The sequence below is a fragment of the Centroberyx gerrardi genome, chromosome 14 (genome assembly GCF_048128805.1).
Source record: "Centroberyx gerrardi isolate f3 chromosome 14, fCenGer3.hap1.cur.20231027, whole genome shotgun sequence".
NCBI lineage: Eukaryota > Metazoa > Chordata > Actinopteri > Beryciformes > Berycidae > Centroberyx > Centroberyx gerrardi.
Genome location: NC_136010.1, coordinates 9,478,859 through 9,498,186, shown reverse-complemented (window position 1 = coordinate 9,498,186; position 19,328 = coordinate 9,478,859). Strand labels below are relative to the sequence as shown.

General features: G+C 44.2%; 2 protein-coding genes across 3 annotated transcripts in view; both read left to right on the top strand.

Moving 5' to 3' along the window:
- The window catches only part of pik3cd (phosphatidylinositol-4,5-bisphosphate 3-kinase, catalytic subunit delta), a 103,104-nt gene that overhangs the window by 47,958 nt on the left and 35,818 nt on the right, over positions 1-19,328 (top strand). The window lies entirely within an intron of this gene.
- The window catches only part of clstn1 (calsyntenin 1), a 41,278-nt gene continuing 34,734 nt past the window's right edge, over positions 12,785-19,328 (top strand). For both annotated transcript variants that reach the window (XM_071907398.2, XM_078288272.1), the window contains exon 1: positions 12,785-13,018. In XM_071907398.2, the coding sequence (XP_071763499.1) occupies positions 12,937-13,018 (82 nt within the window). In that variant the 5' untranslated portion in view covers positions 12,785-12,936. The remainder of the gene's footprint in view (positions 13,019-19,328) is intronic.

The window sequence follows — 19,328 nt, the reverse complement described above, 5'->3', positions numbered from 1 at the left end:
TCTCAAGTTCAAAGATGTATTTATTACTCTCTTTTCTTTTCAGCAGATGATGAAGTCTATAGAGCAAAAACACAAACTCAATATGTTTCGAAAGGGGAACAAATCTTGGTCTATTTGTACTGCAGTTCCAACATTTCCTCAATTTAAACCCTATTCATCCAAGACATGTCAAAAGACCAAATCCTATTACTTGCACTCAGACCATTAAGACAGGATAAAGCCAGGTATTGTGACCCACTGGGTTGAGCTATTTGTGGACTTTGACCCAAGATAAATAATTGGAGCAGTGAAGCCAGTGCAGTGTCCCGCTGAATGCTGGGAATGCGTAGAATGACTCAGCGTTCTCAGCAGGAGCTGGCAGAGGAAACATCCATCACACCACTACCACCGTCTGTCGGTAGCCTATAGGACCCTGACGCCGGCTCTGACACTGTAAGTCCTGGCTCACTGTGCAGCCAAGGAAGACACTGCTGACCTACAGGAAATAATACTGACCGTGCTCGGCCCAGGGGTCAAGCCGATCTGAGCCGAGTCGAGGAGGCAAAGGTAATTACTGGATTGGAAATAATGCAAATCATGACTATGGTTGAAGCATTGACTGTCTTGAGATGGAATTTACCCAGCACGTTGTGAGCATCATGTTAGCTCATCATGAGGCTGGTGTCTGCACCAACAACATACCATATTACAAACCATATTAAAGGAAAAATCCATTCTAAACCACTTTAACACTGTTAAAAAAAATGCTATTGCAATATACCTTGCATTTCTGGGCCCATTTTGTTGTTTGGTGATGCATTTTCTCATTTCCGTGGATAACTGGCCAAATGTAGATGATGCAATGTCATGCTGAGATATTTCCATCGCAGCTACAATGGAGTTTGATAGCAGAACATTTACAGCTATCTAAAACATCAACGGTAAGTGTCAGTTTTTGTTGTCAGCCACTTAGATTCAAATAGCAAGAGCTTAAGAGACGCATTTTTCTCAGCTGGAAAACCTCTTGCTCCACTGTTACTGTTAACGCTCTCTCCACCTACACCTATACCTACTTGTAGGAAATCACAAACTGAAGTAAAAGTAGACGAGTCAGGTTGAAGGAAAATGGATACACCAAATATGCAAACTATAACACTTCACTCCTGGAATGCACTGAACATGACAGATTGACGATATATAACAGTGTAAGAGTATCCAATGGTAGCACCCATTTTCCTTCTCCTCTGAATATTGCTGCTTAGCTCTTGCTGATATCTTAATGTGATTCTTTATTGATCCCCAGAGGGAAATTGTCTTTTCATTTGCCCTCCTCCGCAGGCAGCAGAGGTCGGGGTCGGCTGCAGACCAGCAGGAAGTCAGTTTCTCTCTCAAAGACCCTTCAGCCTGGCGGGCGTTTGCCGACACGGGGACTTGAACGCAGGTTGAAGAGCGGTCTCTTTACTCACTACGCCGCCCTGTTTGACCTGCATGTTAGAACGTGCAAATGCAAATGCCAATACCAATTCCTGTAAGATTTATTGGCGTGAATGGAAGAGAACTAACATTGCCGAAGCATTTCAGTCCACTGCAAAGTAATTAATCCAATGCATTTATCTTAGAAATACATCATAGAGATAGAGGTAAAAACAACAAATTCAATAGGATGATGATGGTGTTTTTTGGGGTTTTGAACATTATTTTTATTGAGCTTTTGTAAAGTTTTTAACATGACATAACACAATAAAAAGTATACATTACATGACATAGACATGTATACCATAAACAATAATCAATATAATTAATACTCAATATAAACACAATATGGCTTATTTAACATGGATTATATCACATACTATATTATTAGCATATGTTGATGATCAATAGGAGGACTTTAAATGCAATTTGGTCCATCTTTGATCTGGATTGGGGAATATCTTCCTATGCAGTCCACAGCCAACCACACACACACACACACATACACATACAGACACACATGCATAGTCATTAAACAGATGTATGTTTACCGACCTATTAGCTATGTATGCGCTCACTTGACAATCACCTCACACACACACACACACACACACACACACATGCTCGAATCCCACTCACAGCACATAGGAGGTGTTTCTGAGGTGTCACCACGTGCGCTTTCATCTGTCTGCAGGTCTGCAGGTGCTGTTGCTATAGCAACAGTGGATGAAGTTGTCAGAGTGAATCATGAGTTGACTGTCCGTTCACTTTCTGCCCCGAGGTCTGCTGCTGACCTCTCGGGCCCGTGGGAACACTGTGTCAAAAAAAGCCAATGAAGTGAAATTCTCCCATATATTATATTTCACACAAGCACCGTGCAGCTTCTTTTTTTTTTTTTAACCGACTTGAACATCCGCCGGCTCTTGGCTCCCTGTATGACACCCGTATCCTCAGGCCCTCCACTTAAAATTAGAGAGCAGCTGTCCCAGGATTATCTTATCCTGAGACGGATTCCTAGAATACCCAGGACAGAATTATCTTGGGGGCAACGCAGAGAGGAGGAATGGAGCTGGGAGCATTTTTGGGGGCGGGTGTACGTAAATGCCTATTTTGAACTGTGTGAGTATCCTGGCAGCGGTCTGGCTGGCATTAATGTGTGTGAGTTGGTGCTTCTGTACTTATGAGGACCAAATGTCCTCACAAGGATGGAAAAATGAGGAAAATCCTCAGTTCTTTAAGGGGATTTTTTTAGGGTTAGGGTGAGAATTGAGATCAGGTTTAGGTTAGGGGTTAAGGGTTAGGGAATGAATGTAGTTAATGGAGGTCCTCACAAGTACAGTAATATATAAACGTGTGTGTGTGTGTGTGTGTGTGTGTGTGTACACCTGTGTATTTGTATTTGTGTCTGTGTGGTCACGTGTGTGCATATCGTTGCTGTTGGGTGAAAACCTCCTACCTCATTCTTAATTTTGGTGATTTTTGTGTTTTAACTTCAACTGAAGGATTACATGGTCCGCTGTGGGTTACAGTAATAAAATGATACACATCTTGAGTTCATGAAAATCTTTTCAAAACCAATTAGATAAACTCAAAAATGCCTGGCCGTCAATCTAAAAACAAGGCTATTGTTCTTAGTTCCTGAAAAGGATTTTTTTGGAGATATAAGGCTTTCATCTGACAACAGCGTTATTTATGCGCATGTGAGTGTCTGCTTATTTCTGCGAGTGCATATATCTGTGTATTTGTATCTGTGTGTGTGTGTGTGTGTGTGTGTGTGTGTGTGTGTGTGTGTGTGTGTCAGTGCTCCTTGGTTTCCTGACAGAGCCCCAGAGGGAGTTATGACAGCCTATTTACAGTACAGTCCCTCATGGCTGGACTGCTGCTGTATGGAAAACACACTCACCCACACACACACACACATACACACTCCCATCCTGGGTGTGAGCATGACGAGGGCTTTCCACAAACAGCCTTTTCCTTACTGCCTTCCCTGAGCAGGAGCCGCATCTCACTGAGAGGGGCTGATGCATTATCTCCTCAGCGAAATGATGTGTGGTTTTGTCCAAATAATATTATTCATTCACACCTATAGCTGCGGGTGTGCGCTCTGCGGGGAGAGACGCGCGCTGAGAGATCCCCATTCATCTCCATCTGAGCTCCAACTGGAGCTCCTGTGCAAATATGACGGCGCAAAGAGCATGCGGCCGCCGTCGTGGTGTTTAATGAGAGTGTGTGAGGTTGTCGTTAGAGCGGAGAGGGGTGCGAGATTATGGATGGCTGGGAGCTCCTCTGCTGGGCTCATTTCTCACTGTCTCCTCGGGGAAGAGGAGCGCTCACTCACTTCCAGCCTGGGTGACAACCGGGTATGAATTACCTTCCCCGTTCCCCCTGCTGACACTGCAGCCAGCAGCCAGCAGCCACCACAAGGCTTTTTAATATGCGGACAGTCAGGGAGACAGAGAGATAGAGAGAGAGGAGGGGAGAGAGGGAGTGCAAGAGAATGAGAAGGAGGGTGTGTGTGCGTGTGTGTGTGTGTGTGTGTGTGTGTGTGTGTGTGTGTGCGTACGTGTGTGTGTGTGTGTGTGCGTGCGTGCATGTGGCTGTTTGTGGTTTTGTGTTGGAGGAAAAAAGGGCAAGAGAGAAAAAAAGATCGAGAGCCGCAGTGTGCGAGGGAAAGGAGGAGAGAGATGAGAGGAGAGATGAGCCATAGCTAGTCGAAAATCAATAATTAAAAGGTCATGTGGAGAGAGAGAGCGAGAGAGAGAGAGAGAGAGAGAGAGAGAGAGAGAGAGAAGGATGCTGGTGCAGAAAGCAGAAGCAAAGTGGAATGTTAAACCCTTCGACAAACAACCAGAGAGAGAGAGAGAGAGAGAGAGAGAGAGAAGGCCCTTTAACTCAATAATACCTTAATCCTCCATTAACATGCACCAGCCAAAATCTGCTGCTTCCTCATCACGTGAGGTCACAGGGGATCCCAACACTAATGCACCATGGGATTTATTCACACAAAACCTCTGTCCTGAATATTTGAATACATATATGAGTTGACGTGTACAGTGATGTAATTGCTGAATATTACATGTAGTGTGCTTCTATGAGTTCGCACACACACACACACACACACACACATACATATTATATAAACAGCCCACTGTAATATTCAGTACATCACAATATGTATGGCAACTCATAGAACTTATTTATATGTATTTATGTCCCGGGACAGAGGTTTTGTTTTGAATAAATCCCACAATGTATAGAAGTGCACTATGTAATATTCAGTAAAAGCATCACATGTAGCCTAATTTGGATGCAATTCAGAGTTTTTAAGGAAAAGGCAAGCTCAACAAAATCTATTCAGACCCACAATGAATCACGTAATTAACCAAATGGATGCATAAGATTCAGCATCCTGAGCATCACCCAGTTCTGATTAGCTGATTTTGCCCAGCATAGCAGGAGACCTTTTCAAATTAAATACAAGACATCTAAAAAGTATAGCATGTGGCAAGCTCTAGCATAATTTGTCATAGTTCATCAAAGTGCAAAGTCATTTCCGGTTGCTCAAGCGTTTGTCGATGGGCGGATCATGAACTTATATGTGACCGGCAGTACTTCAGTTAGCCCTCGTCTGCAGCGCTGACCCGGCCTGTTAACAACCGCTGATCTCGGTTAATGGCCGTCTAACAACATAATTATGAGCAGCCAGGGAGCAGAGCAGAAACAAACCGTAATGGGACCTGAGGCACAATAACCAGGCTGACTGCAGAAACCCTGATAACCCTGATATGTCTGTGTGATTTACTCCCTTAATGTCTGGGAGAGAGAGAAAGAGGGAGGGAGGGAAAGATAAAGAGAGAGAGAGAGAGAGAGAGAGAGAGAGAGAGGCCAGGGTTCAGCTTGCTCTAACCTCCAGCTTCATATCACAGGAGGGGATCAGACGCTGGTTTCAAGGAGGAAGAGCACAAATAACCATCATTAGACCGAATTGAACTCAAAATGGTCAGAGGGGAATACTTAGGCTTTTAGGCCTCAGATTAAACTTGGGCAAAACAGTAGTTGAATCCTACTTAAATACGTGAAAGAAAATGAGTAGAGCTTGATTTAATCTTGCAAGTGATGTGTCTCCTTTAGAGCCTGCCTGAATATCCGACATGATTAACAGGGCACACCTCAATCGGTTTGAATGCTGAGCTATTGTATGATTTGTTAGTATATAATTTACCGTATTTAAATATTCTTTCTGTACAGGTTTCAGCGTCGGGATGCTTCCCACAACCCCTGCAACACAGAGCGAGCAGAGAGGATGGAGTGTGGACTGGCTCCAAGCCATTTTCACCTCCTCCACTTTAATATCACCCACTCGCCATATGAGCCTCCGTCAAGGGTAATGAGGGAACAGACTGCTCACTTCCGCTGTCTGGACAGCAGGTTTTCCCATAGACAAACACAAGGACGCAGATTTTAATCACAGACTTGTGTCAACTTGGGGGTTGTTACTATGGGTGGGCAATGTGTCTGGGGTCTGCGCCTGGGTTATTAGCTTTATCCGGAGCGTGGGTGTGCGAATGCAAGCTTGTGTGTGTGTGTGTGTGTGTGTGTGTGTGTCCACTAGCATGCTTATTTAAAGATAAAGACAGAGAGAGATTTGCAGAGATTGATGTGTATGCATATACAGCTATCTTCTATACCAAGTACTTCATCTAGATTTTATAGCAGTACCTTTACATTTCCAGTGTCCAACATGTCTATATTCAGCTGCCATCGGGACCCTAAATTTCAAGGTTCCAACTGGGCGTCTCCAGGGACCCGAGAGGCCATGCCCATCGCAGATGACTGATTAGACACGATGTGACAGCCATGTCAGTGCCCCCGCCCCCAACCTCTCCGAGGCAATAAAGCCAAGGAGGTGAGAGTTTGACTCCGGCTTGACCCCCGGTATGAACTCTCCCTATGGCATGTCAGAGGTGACCTTCTGTGCGGGGTCAGAGGTCAAGGTCTTAAAAACGAGAAGATCAAAAACATGGCACCCACTCCGCTCCCCCACACACCCCCTCAGCAACTCGGTGCCCATCTGGAGGAATTCCCGGCACAGAGAAGGACAAGCGCCAACTATTTTCACGCATGGATTTCGATTTCATAACCTGTTCAGGATGTGCACAATGAATGCAAATCAAATCAAACCTATATGACAGCTGATATCAGGGGTAAAACATTCCAGATTAATACGTGACTCTCATGAATATGGATGTGCTCCAAGGTGCCGGCTGAAAAGCCTAATCTTCAGGGTCTTTGAGCTTGTGTGGAAAGCTCTATGGAAGAGACTGAGGTATTCTGTGAGGTGATCAAGCCTCCATCTGTCAGATACCCACTCACTCCTGCCATGTGTTTTAGTGTCCTGGCCCTCATATCAGTAACAATGGGGTCTGAGACAGCTGAAACTACTAGCTGTTGACTATGAAGAGGGCCACAGAATATCCAAGAGCTACTCCACAGCAAAAAGAGTGTCAAAACATAATAGCAGGGCTTCAGCGCAAATCTATACTTTGAAAAGAGGCTTGATAAGAAGTTTGCGACTGAAAAAAATAAAGTGTATTTACGGTGTAGAATATAAATCATGGCTGTCAGACCAAACCTCTGCATCAGACTTTATCAAAACACAGATTGCCTGCAACAACCTCTTTGTACACAAACCAAAATAGCTAAACATGATTCTGCGCAGCGTCAATATGGAAATGAAAAAACACGAACACGGTAATAAATAGATTTCCTATCTCACGAGATGAACTGCAAAAACTTGCTCGCTATTACTGACAGGAATTATAATTTGGCTTCTGGTGAATGCGGAGGGCTTGAATAAAAGAAAAAAAGACAACTGACAGCACTTTTCGAGGACGAGAGTGAGAGAGGAGCATGAGGTGGAGCCTCGGCGGTTAATAAATGACCTTGAGCGACAGCCCAGACTGTAAGATAAATGACAGCAACTTTAGCGGAGGGGAATCAATCACCGAGGATAAGTTTTAAATGTTCCCCGTCCAGAATGTATGAATGGCTTAAAGGTGCGTGGCTTCGGCTCCCTGCTTGATATGTTGCCAGACTCCTGCACATGCGGACCCAGTGGCTTAAATATTTCCTTTGAGAGAATTTGATGAGATACGGAATTTCTCAAGCAAGATTTAATTTCATCCCCCAGCCAAAGGATTTCAAAAATGTATTCATGACCAAAGTCAAAGGGACGTCTGTATTGAGGCATAAAAACAAGCTTCAAGTCTCGCTGTGTTTAAGCAAAGATAGAAAATGAATCTTTCAACAAAAAATGTAGACTGAATTAAAAATGAAGGCATATTGGCATGCAGCGTTAAAACCCTCTGAAATCACTTTTATGAGCTCCCCCCCTTGGGCCACTTAAATATTGGACCACTTTCTCAAAATATGCTGTTCCTTTCAGCAATGACACTAACAAACAAGTCGTCATTTGCACTGTATGCATCATTAATGTAAAATCACATGTAAGGACCTCATTAAATCTCTGGATTCCCTAAAAAAAAAAGCAGTTATCTCCAGTATCCTCTGTGCCTGTCATAACATATTGGGCTCCCACATGTTGTGAATGCTGCGAAGGCAAAATGAAACCCTGAATCCTGCAGAAGTTAAAGACACAAGCTGCAGTCCAGACCCCCGAGAGGAAAGAGCGTATCGAGGAGCTGCGGCGTTTAATGGTCACGACTGCTTTGAATCCCATGATAACACACTCTTTTTCATGCTCCGTCTGCTGCCAACCACCCACCATGATTGCAGCCTACAGTAATGTCTCCAACAGAATGCAATGGTGATTCCTATGGCCGGTAACTGAATTTGTCTGACACACACACACACACACACACACACACAAACCAGAGAGGCGGACAAACCCCAGCGTAGCCTCCCTCTGTCCCTCAGACACACAGTGAATTCTCTTTTGATATATTCCAACTGACTTGCCTTTCGCAGAGCATAAAAACTGAGGCAGAAGGATGGAAATTGAAGGGGAAGGATGTTGAATATTGTGAACAGCCGTGAGGCGTTCGTGACCTTCGATCACCCTAATAATGCGGTATATCTAATCCTCAAATCCTTGTCTGGGGGCTCCAGAGGGGGAGCTCAGTCTCTGAGACGGATGGCAACCCTGGGCTCTTTTTATGCTCAGAAGACATTTATGAAGAGGACGTTTTCTATTGGTGGTGGTTGCTCTCAATTTCTACACTCGGCAAAGCAGTATTGTTAATACTGATAACTCAATAATGGGGTGCACTCTCTGCAAAGGCAACATGAGTGAATGAGGAGCCCAAAGTCTCAACTGTGTCTAATTATATACATTGTTTAGATAACTATTACTTAAAACAATATTTCCCTTTTGCTGAAGATTTTCACTTTTCATCACATTAACTTTCACTGAAATTCAACAACATTCAACCACCAAACTTAGCTATCTTAAGAATGTGCTGCCATCAATATTTGGATTTATCTCCAGCTCTCAATATTGATAATTGCAAACAGGCAACTTTTTGAAAAGTAGGATCCAGACTGAGATAATCAAATTTTCTTGTTTATAGATGTGTTCGAAGTACGATTTGTTTAAAACTTGGTACTCAAAATGAAAGTAACAAAGTGTTGAAGACGACAGCTTCCCTGACTGGTGAGAAAACGCTCATTAACTCCTATAGATGTATGTATGCGTACCAAAAAAAGCGACTCAATGCATTATAACTACAAAGTGAAGAACGACAGTGATTGCCAGTAAGCCTGCTGTCAAAGACAACGATCCCTGAAGAGAGTGATCACTCCCAGCGGTGGGAGACGTGGTCTAGAGGAAGTAACACCTCTCTGATGGCTCGCTGCTGGCTCACACGTATCCACCGAGCCTTCCTATCGCCTGCCATTGTCCCCCAGAGGAATGACAATGGCCACTCTGTCCCCCTGCCTTTCCCCACGGGCCTGGACATCTGTGGGGGGGCTTCCACTTTCTCCCCGGGGCCACTTCATGTCTTGCCAAACTGAAAACAAACGGGCATTGTGCGTCGGCTCTGCTGCTGGCCTGATGGCTACAGACCGTCCCTGTTTATAGACCCATCACTTAATTGTGGCCTCACACAACCGGGGCCATTCTCTGGACTCTTTTCTGTGATAATTGCAACTCTTGAGATGTGGCTTGAGCTCTCATGTTTGGCCATTATTCTTACCGCAACATTTATGTATGTGCTTCTTTTGTCCTGATGGTTTTTAAGATTGTTTTTTTTAGGCCATTTCCACTTTTTATTTGATAGTGTACAGTAGAGAGAGAGACAGGAAAGAGAGGTGGATGACATGCGGCAAAGGTCCCAGGTCGGATTTGAACTCATTGTGTTGTAGTAGTACACATCTTTCTGAGCCAGCAGGTTGCCCCTTGGTGTGGATGGTAGCCATGCCTTACCAGCTTGCCTGCACAAAGCTGAAAAATATGAAGCTGTTGTGAGGCCACTAAAGCGTTTTTTAAACCGCACAAATACCAGATATCATGTTCACTCCATATCAACTCAAAACCCACTTTTCATTTTCAAGGACTATTATCTCTCCATGTTTAAATAGAGCCAGACTGGTTTGTAAGAATATAAAGACAGATTCATGTCCTGTAGAAATGTGTCTGAAAGAGTGTGAGTATAGGAGCCGTATTGTATGAGATTGCTCAGCATTATGAAAAAAGTGATGCGCATGCTCTGAAGTAATTTTTCTTTATCTGATTGCATCGCATCCTCTTCCCCTCAAGGGCGCTATCTTTATCTGAAGGTGTTGATTAGATAGCAACCCCCACCCACATTTGCAATTCGCAGCCTTGCTATTCTCACATCGCCATGCCTGCTACAGCAGTCTGAAGTTGTTGTGAGGGGTGAGGATGGTGGTTAACTCATAAATGATCAAAATGTTGCTCATTTTTATTGAATGTTGTACAAGCCTCTCTCACTATGAGTGACTTGTTGAAATAAATATCCCTCCTCTGGTGTAAGCATTGGGAAAAACCACGGCATGGATGTTTCCCTCAGATTTACAATTCACACCTTGCCTCTCTGGACTAGAGTAGAGGATAAAACAGCATTTTGGAATCACTTGTCTGTGGCACAGGCAGCCGGGGCAGGGATGATTGAAAGCAGTGTGTCTGATCGAGGCAACACTGTGTGTGCAGCTTGTGTGTGTTTGTGTGTGTGTGTGCAAGCTCATTTCACACATACTATTTTGCCACATTCTAGTCATGTTGTGTCCTTACAACAACATCCACTTTAACATGCCTGGATTATCCTGCCAGCGCCTCAGGGCCAGCATGCCCTCTGGCCCCCCTACACTGCCAAATGATACTAAAAACTGCTTACAACCACTGGCTACAGCCAAAGTAGTATGCAAATTAGTATGAGGGTGCAAATTTACAATTAAATTACAAATGTATCTACATGCAAACGCAGAACTGTCAGGGTCCCTGTTGGCCCCGGGGCCCAGTCAATGTGCCCTGTGTGTCTTACTGGTAATTCAGCCATGCACTTCACATTATGATCACTCTGTGCCCGCTGCAACCCCTTTGTAGCAACAGAAGGCATTTGGCCCCCGCCCTCGGTCTTAGTTTAGCCGTCTGTGCTAAACTAGCTGCATGCGCTCCCACAATAACAGTATTGACGTCACTGGCCATTGGTCTCGTTAGATACACGCTGCCTTCAGGTTCTCCTCGTGAGCTCCTACTTCTGAGTTCTTCAAGCCCGGGTCACACTACAGGACTGTTCATGTCTCGTCCGCCTAGGGGAGTTCAAACTGAATGCTTGGTTGGGAAGCTGTTCACACCAGGCGACGGGACAAAGATGGGGGCGTCACACATGAAGACGAGGGATCACACGCTACCCGATTCTGTCATTCAAAAACCTTTACCCATTTGTCCAGAACAGTTCAGTGTAAATACAATTACAAAATCGGTGTTTTATCGTTTCTTGCTCCATGGCAGAAGCTACAGTTTGCATTTACATTAGGCTACAAATGTATTTTGAAGTGACATTATTACAAGAATAACACTGACAAGGAATTTTGTATAAGACTTCTTCTTTGGACTGATCCAGGCATGCTGCCATTTTATACCATTTTATATGAGATTTATTTCTCCAAATGAAATTGTATAGCAACTTATCAAGAGTGGAGATAGTGGAGATGGGAATCTTGCCGGTATAAACTATCTATGTGACGGGGCGTTGTTGTTACACGTGACTTCTCCTCCAATTCATTCTCTTTTTCTTCCTCCTGTATCTAAACTCCCATTGGCTGTTGCCAGTGTCATGCTCAGATTTCAGGTTTGGTGAGTCTTGTCTTCACACTAGATGAGCCCGACCGGACTCCGCCTGACAAAATCACACATGAAAAATCACATTGGGCTACATGGCCAAAGTTGGCAGTCTTGAGCCTGTTCATACTACAGGATATTCTGTGCCGACCATCGGACCGAGTTCCTCCCCAACCCCAAGTAGCCCAGATTCCAATTAGGCTTAAAATCAGCATTAAAATCGTCTAGTTTCACCTGGGCTTTAGTCGTAAATATGACTATGCATTCGAATACTTTGGGTCTGAAGTAATAACAAAGCAGACTTTTTTGGGGGTCCTATAATTTCACAGTATGCCCACCTCCTCAGACTAGACCAGTGGCTCTCAACGTTGGGTCTGGGGACCACCAGGGGTCCTTGAGGGCGTTCCAGGGGGTCCACAGCAAATGGATGAATTGTTAAACTTCAGCATTATTTAATTTACAAGAAGTTAACAGAGAATGTAGAAGAATGACTGTTTTGGTCATAGTTTTCACTGTTGTCTCCCTACCTACAGATAGTCATCGAATTCTGGACAAAATCATATCTAACAATAAAAATATTCTCAGATTTGTGTCAGAGAGACCAAATCTCATCAAATGGGGGTCCATGGCTCTAATGTGTATAAAATTAGGGGTCCTTGATATGAAAAAGGTTGAGAATCACTGGACGAGACTAGTACACCACTGGGCGGCACAGAGCTTTCTGCAGAATGAAGAGGAGAAATTGCACAAAATTAATGTAATTGATGTTTTTATTAGTACATTGTAAAAAAAACAAAAAAACAATAACACCACTTTTACCATCAATTGTTGTCAGCACTTCTACGATCCCCGCCTCCAAAACGTCACATCATCATCGAAAAGCGGTCGCTCATGTGCTTCTCAACTCTCATTTGCAAATTTCCCACAGCACGCGAAGGCAGCAAGCTGCAAAACTGCGAGAGAGCGGTGATTGAAGGGGAGAGCAGAGCGGCGGTGGCGACGACGGCCATCTTAGAGCTACCGTGGTTACCGAAACACATCTTCTGGATTTTATTTTTCTTGTTAGACAAATATTCCACCTGACTGACGGGAATAGAAGAAGGTTGTTTATTTTTTTTTTTACCCACCCCGTGTGTTTTTTTTAACTCGAATTCGGGATGCGGTTCCGAGGGAATAAACAATTTGCATCCGTTGTCGGACTGGTCCTCGGACTATTATGTGCGGTGGAGGCAGCTAAAGGTAACTAAGCCTCGGCCGGGATTCATCTCGTTTTATTTGTCTTACCTACATGTCAGACAGGCTTCCTTATTGTCTGGGAATATGGGGTGGGAGTTGAAGCTTCACTGCAGCCCGGTAGTTATTTCTAGGCTCAGACAGTGAGGATAAGTAGTGTGTATGAGCTCCAAAGGGATGCGTGTTCAATAACCTGCTCAGGGATGGTCAGCTTTGAAGCCGCAGCGGAGGGATGGAAAGTATCCCGCCGGTGGCAAGTGCATCCCGCGGCACTGCATCTATTTTAGCCTCAAGTAGACGCTATTTTGTTACTATTATTAGTACTACTTTGTAACATTGCGTCTTATATGATAAACACCCGAAGTAGACTACTTTATAGATAATATCAAGGCCACGCAACGACCCCCTCTATCATCTGCATTCAGTCTATTTTTGGGTGGCAGTCTATTCCAGGCGTTTATTAACAGTCTATTTTAGGTTTAAAAACATGTTTGACCCAATACAGAGACTTTCATAGGATTTCCTTTTAACTTGCCTCTATCTGCTGCCTTTATTCCTCTCATAACCCATTTTAGGCTTTTGTCCAAGAGCTGCACAGGCTCATCGGTCTTCTTGAATAAACATCACAATTTAGGCGGCTGTTGGTATTTATTTATTTTTCTCAGTTTATGTGTGTTATTAAACCACACAGGTTTTATTCTGCCATTAGTAGGCCTAAATAAATGCTTTGGGGCTTTGGCAGCGCCGTGGTCGCACCAGGACGCAGTTTGGCTACGCATTGCAGATCCTCTTCACAAGCCCTGTGTTGTCGGGGTGGATTTAAAAATTCATGTATTGTGATCACAGGCTTAGTAAAAGCCCTTAGTAGGTCTGGGCCTACTTACGACAGAGGGCCGAAAGTGCTGCTGCTGCTCCTCCTCACTGCAATGTCACTGATGGACACACACTGGGAAGGAACATGTCTTCCTCTGCTGCAGGGCGGTCCAGCTCCTCCAGCAGCTCAGTGTGAGATGAAAACCCTCATAGCATGGATTTACAGCCTGAATATTCATGTTATCCCCCCCCCCCCCCCTCAGTGTGAGTTTTCTGGTCTCAAGTTGCATAAAGGCAGGTGCATATTAGTCACTGGATTGGTCAATGTCTAATGGCACACCCATTTTATATGCGGCCACTAAAAGAATAGGTAGCCAGAAGGATTGTGCAATCCCGTGGCTCATAATTCAGCCATCTTTTAAGCCTGTTGCCATGTCAAGCAGCTGAGAATGCATGGCAATGGGAGGCTGCCTTTTGTAAAGCAATAACTTGATTTTCAGTTGCATCCGTCAAATGGAAATGGGTCCAAGCAGTTAGGGAGTGTGTCAGACTCCCCCTGTGTGTGTGTGTGTGTGTGTGTGTGTTTGCATAGTGCACCTGCTTGACTTCCCTGCTCTTATCAGCTAAGGGACCAGTGAAATCCCAATCTTGGTGTTGGCTTATCTTTTATTGTCTAAAGGTCAGTCGCCTGTTTTGTGCTCCACCTCCGCACCTGTAGCCCCAGCTCTCTGTTTTCGTGGCCTCTTCTCCCGTTTCATGTTGATTCTCTTTCATATACCCCCCCCCCCCCCCCCCGCAGCAGTCCCATGCAGCGGTCCTGCTGTATCATCATCATCCGTGGCTTTCAAACACCTTTTTCCAGGCTTTTTTCCCTCAAGTCGTGCCTGCCTTGATGTTCTGTTATCACTATAGAAACAGACCGAGGTAGAGCTGCAGCACATTCAGGGGAATTTACCAGCTTTGGCGAGGATATCGAGGTTCTCAGTTATTCGCCTACACTGAACATTTGTCACTAATTACATGGGGAGAAACAACAAACCTTGATGGATCTGTTGAAAATACATTTTTAAAGCACATCCAAGATATATGGTTCCTTACACTGCCAGCAGGGGAATGTCAGTGTGGGTAAAACTGGGACATTTTGTATCATCTGAGGCAGGCTGTCCAAGCATCTAAGTAGACATTTAACACGTATATATATTGTTGTCTACCAGTGTAAATGTTTTCTAAGGCACCTTGTAAGCAATTCCTGAGCGTCTTATATCCAATTTCTCCAGTCGTGCATTGTGTTCCTCACTTGTTTCCAAGGTCTCAGTTACACTCATGTAATCTATTTCTTATTCTGTTGCCATGAGCAGCTGCTGGATGTCCCCATATTCCTCTGAGTCAAACATCAGCGCTGCTCGGGCCTGAGATGCATGGGCTTTTTTCTGTGTACACACACACACACACACACACAGACCCAGACAAAGGGAAAGCTGGCTGCTGGGAAGTTTACTGGGCTCATTCATCATCGCATTAACAAATTCTAGTCGAACAAATTGGATAGCCTGCTTTTTGTGGAAGGGAGTTAACATATGCTCTCTCTTCACAGGGCTGGGATTAAGTATAGATCATGTGTAAGGGTTCCTTCTGATTACTCAGGCGTCTTGCTTGGTCTTACATTCATTAGAGAAATTCACATCGATCCATAGAAAATTGCATGTCTGTTAAGGGTTGGACCGATATATCAGGTCGGTGTTTGCCTTATACTGAATATTGGATATCGGTCATGCGGTCTACCTCAAACATAATGGAGGTTCCTCCCTGAACAAAGCCACATAAACACAGTTTCTAAAACCTGCAATTTCATTTTCTTAACACATTTATTGATTTACTTGTGCTGTAATGTTTTGTGTAAGTTAATTCTTTATTTTATCCCAGTTTCCCCTACTGTTGAATATGTGCAGTGGGTTACTCTGCCTTAAAGAGCTGCTAACCCTGAAGGAATTTCATCAGTCTGGGTTTCAATTAAAGAGCTTTAGTGTCACTTGATGGTCTAAATGTTGTTTCAGAGTCTTTTCCACCCTGACAAGAGTAAAATTCTGGGGGGACACACTGAACACATGTCATTTTTTGGCATGAAAATGAAAAAAAGATATTGGAAAGCAAAGATATTCAAAGATATTGAGTGTTGGCACACAATATGTGGCTATCGGCCAATTTACAATTATTGTAAAAACCCATATCAGTGGAACCTTAATGTAAAAATTCTCATAAAAAGTAAGTCTAATGTTTGGTGCATCCCCAGAAGCCAAAAGGCAGGTGGGCCACCATCAGAGGCCCAGTAGACTCCGGGCAAATGATCTCACATTTTCTGTGGTTTGTACAAGACGCTCAGATTTCTCTTTTTAGGCTTTAAGCCACCAACAAGCTGTGTGACGAATGCAGTGTAGCACATCTCATGTCTTGCTGTATTATGGTAAATGAAAACTATGTGGATGCGCACAGCTGACAATAGCCACATTGTTCGCCTCTCCCATGCTGTTCTAGTAGCACTATTGCATGCCATCATTCAGGGTCGGTTTACAGCCTTGTTTTTCCTCACAAACAACATCATTAAATATCAACTTGGGGCGATGACCAATGAGGGAAGACGTGATACTTGTTGTCCTGTTACAATACAGTGCAGATGTTTCACTTTGAAGATGTCAGTTCTTTTTCAGCTGGGAAACGACAAAGAAAGTGTCAGCTGTCTCCAGTGCGTTACTCTAGGTGGTTTTGATTGATGGAGCCCATTGCATTTGACATTTAGTGATTTGCTTCACGCATTCAAAAAGTGTCTTGTCACCAGCGGGATTCACGGCCCAAACATGATCAGTCAGTAAATACAGCTGTGGTGAAGGAAACCCTTGCTAACAATGGGATTACAAATTGAATACCGCTTCAGCTGAGTATCACATTGTAAATCTAAACTGTTACCAAAGTGTTTCCCTATATTTGGCCTGAATAACAGTTTACTTGCCCTGCACAGAGGCTCTGTTTCTTAGTTAACTCTTGAATTTTTGCCTCATTTATTCATAGAATTCACAGTGGAACAAAGAGCTTTTCGGCCCAGACTTCGGGGCCGGGAGTTTGAGCGAGCACGTCACAATGTGGTCACTGTTAGCCGGATCGCGACTCGAGCCCCTCAAGAATGTGTATATGAGATAATCCTCTGAAAGTGCTAAGTTGTTGAAGCATTTCAGTTCGGTAATTTGCCACTTAAGCGCCAGAAAGATTGGGCTTTCTGAGAATAGTGGCTTCAATTTGGGCCGGTGGTGACTTTCCTCTCATTGGTCCCTTCGGCGGCTGAATGGAGTCAGTGAACTGTCAAGAATGGGTCATTCAATTGTGAATATTAAGTTGTGCGTCTCAGTCAGTCAGCTGGCTGGGCGGTTGTGTCCGGCGGCGAGAAGGGAGTCTACATTCCCATGAGCCCTCGCTCTTGGTATGATACAGTGGGACTGCCAACGCACGGCAAGATGGAATTGTCAAAACAGCAATTTTAGAAAGTAACAAGAATGCCAAGGCTTTTAATTAGTGTGTCCAAATATTGTATAATGATCAAAATGAAAACAATGGTTAAGTAAACATTTTTGATGACGTGACGTTACAGAAGCTGCATTGACTCCTGCAATAAGGTCAGACCAGTGGAGATATATTGCAATAAAGCATCCAAAAGCCCATAGCATGGAATAGACACCGCTGTGAAAAGAAAAGAAAATCGACTCCCATCTTCTCGATAAGATGCCAGCATTGAAATTTAACATCTTAACTGTGAAAGCAATAGCCACTGATGCATATCTTGTATTGTGTTATTTTACTGAGAGAGTGTAATATAAACCGGAGTTTGCAGGTTTTAATTCAAGCCATAAGGCAGATCTGCTGCTTATCTGGCACCCCGGCCTCCTCCCTAGAGCTCCATTGTTACCGGGAGAAATATGGCCCTGCGGAGCGATATATGTGTGTGTGTGTGTGTGTGTGTGTGTGTGTGTGTGTGCGCATTAAAATTCAGGCTCCATGTGAAACAGGTAACCAGAGAGCACATTACCTGCAGTCCCAGAGCCACAGGTCGGCTACACTCGAGCGCCTGTGCCGAGCTCTGGGCGTCTCACTCTCACTCCCTCGCTCTCACTGGACCTTTTGTGCCGTTCACACAGAGAGGTGATTGAGTTGCATTCAAGGCTCTGCGGCTCCCAACCCCCTCTTCAGAGGAGCCACTCCGGTTGTCGGGGCGCAGGGGGGGGGTGTTCGTTTGGTTGGGCGGTTGTGATTGCGTAGAGGACAAACAAATGTTGTTGCCTGGTAGGGAAACTGAGAGGCCGTCCTGTGTGAGCGGGATGTTTAGGCAGCGGAGGCCCTGGGGTCCGGGCTTTCCTTAAGGGTCTTCAAGGCCTCCTAGAACAGTCGCCGCTCTGTGGCGGAGACGGCCTGCGTCAACAAGCGTAGGACCTTGGCAGGCGAGGCAAACAGAGAAGTGTGTCCACTGTCTCAGACCGTGAGCTGATTGTCCGTTGATTACTTCCTGGTCCATAGAGTTAAGAGAGCCACTCATCAGCACAATGGAAGTCGTTTCCTTGACTCAAATTTGCATGCGTCAAATACCTTCCACCGGTTTTCTGGTTTTTGTTTGTTTCTGGTGGATATTTCTGTCTGACATCAGTGTGATGAAGCAGCTCTCTGAACTGAAGGGGCCCTGTGGTGGTTTTTGTTGAAAGCACACCTGTTTACTGGGGAAAATCTGCTTTTGGGCAGCAGAGGAATTTTGAATAGCCTGATAGCAGTCCAGAGTTTGAGTTTGACAACCAGTCATAGTTTACCTCAGTGTTCACACACTCTTAAGGCGGTGTGTATGTGGGAAGTGGGTGGAAGTGTGTTTGGAAGAGTGTTTTGCTGATTTTTGTTGTATTTTTGTTTTCTTATTTTCAGCTATTTACATTTCAAACATTTTTTTTGTTAGCAAGACCAATTTCCCAGGTAGCACCTGAAGGTCTGACTGGAACACAGTCACCCCCTTTCCTTAATTAACATGGGATTTTTATGCAATGGAAATATTACTATTGCAGCTAATGGGACAAATATTATTAACAACCTGTCAACAAAGAGGCTTTGTTTAGTCCCTAGTTCCTGCGATTTGCAGTTTTGCCATTAATTCTAATTAATTCATGGTTCTAGGTTATCAAGCATTTGCGCCAGAGGTGTCTGGTTATTCTTTTTAAACAGAATTAATCTGCACTGCCCAGCCACTCAGAATCAAATATTTCATAATATCCTATTGTTTATAATGTACCATACACGCCATGTGTGTACCATCATGGTAACATTTAATATCTGATGGCTTTTACAGTTTAGCACTGTGGGGAGAGAGACTGCCCTGGTTTGTATATGGTGTGGTAGCTTAGTAGTTAGTATGCTTTACCACATCATAATGTAATCTGAAATCACCCAAGTGAAGTCAGCTGGTAATAAAATAGTGGCAATA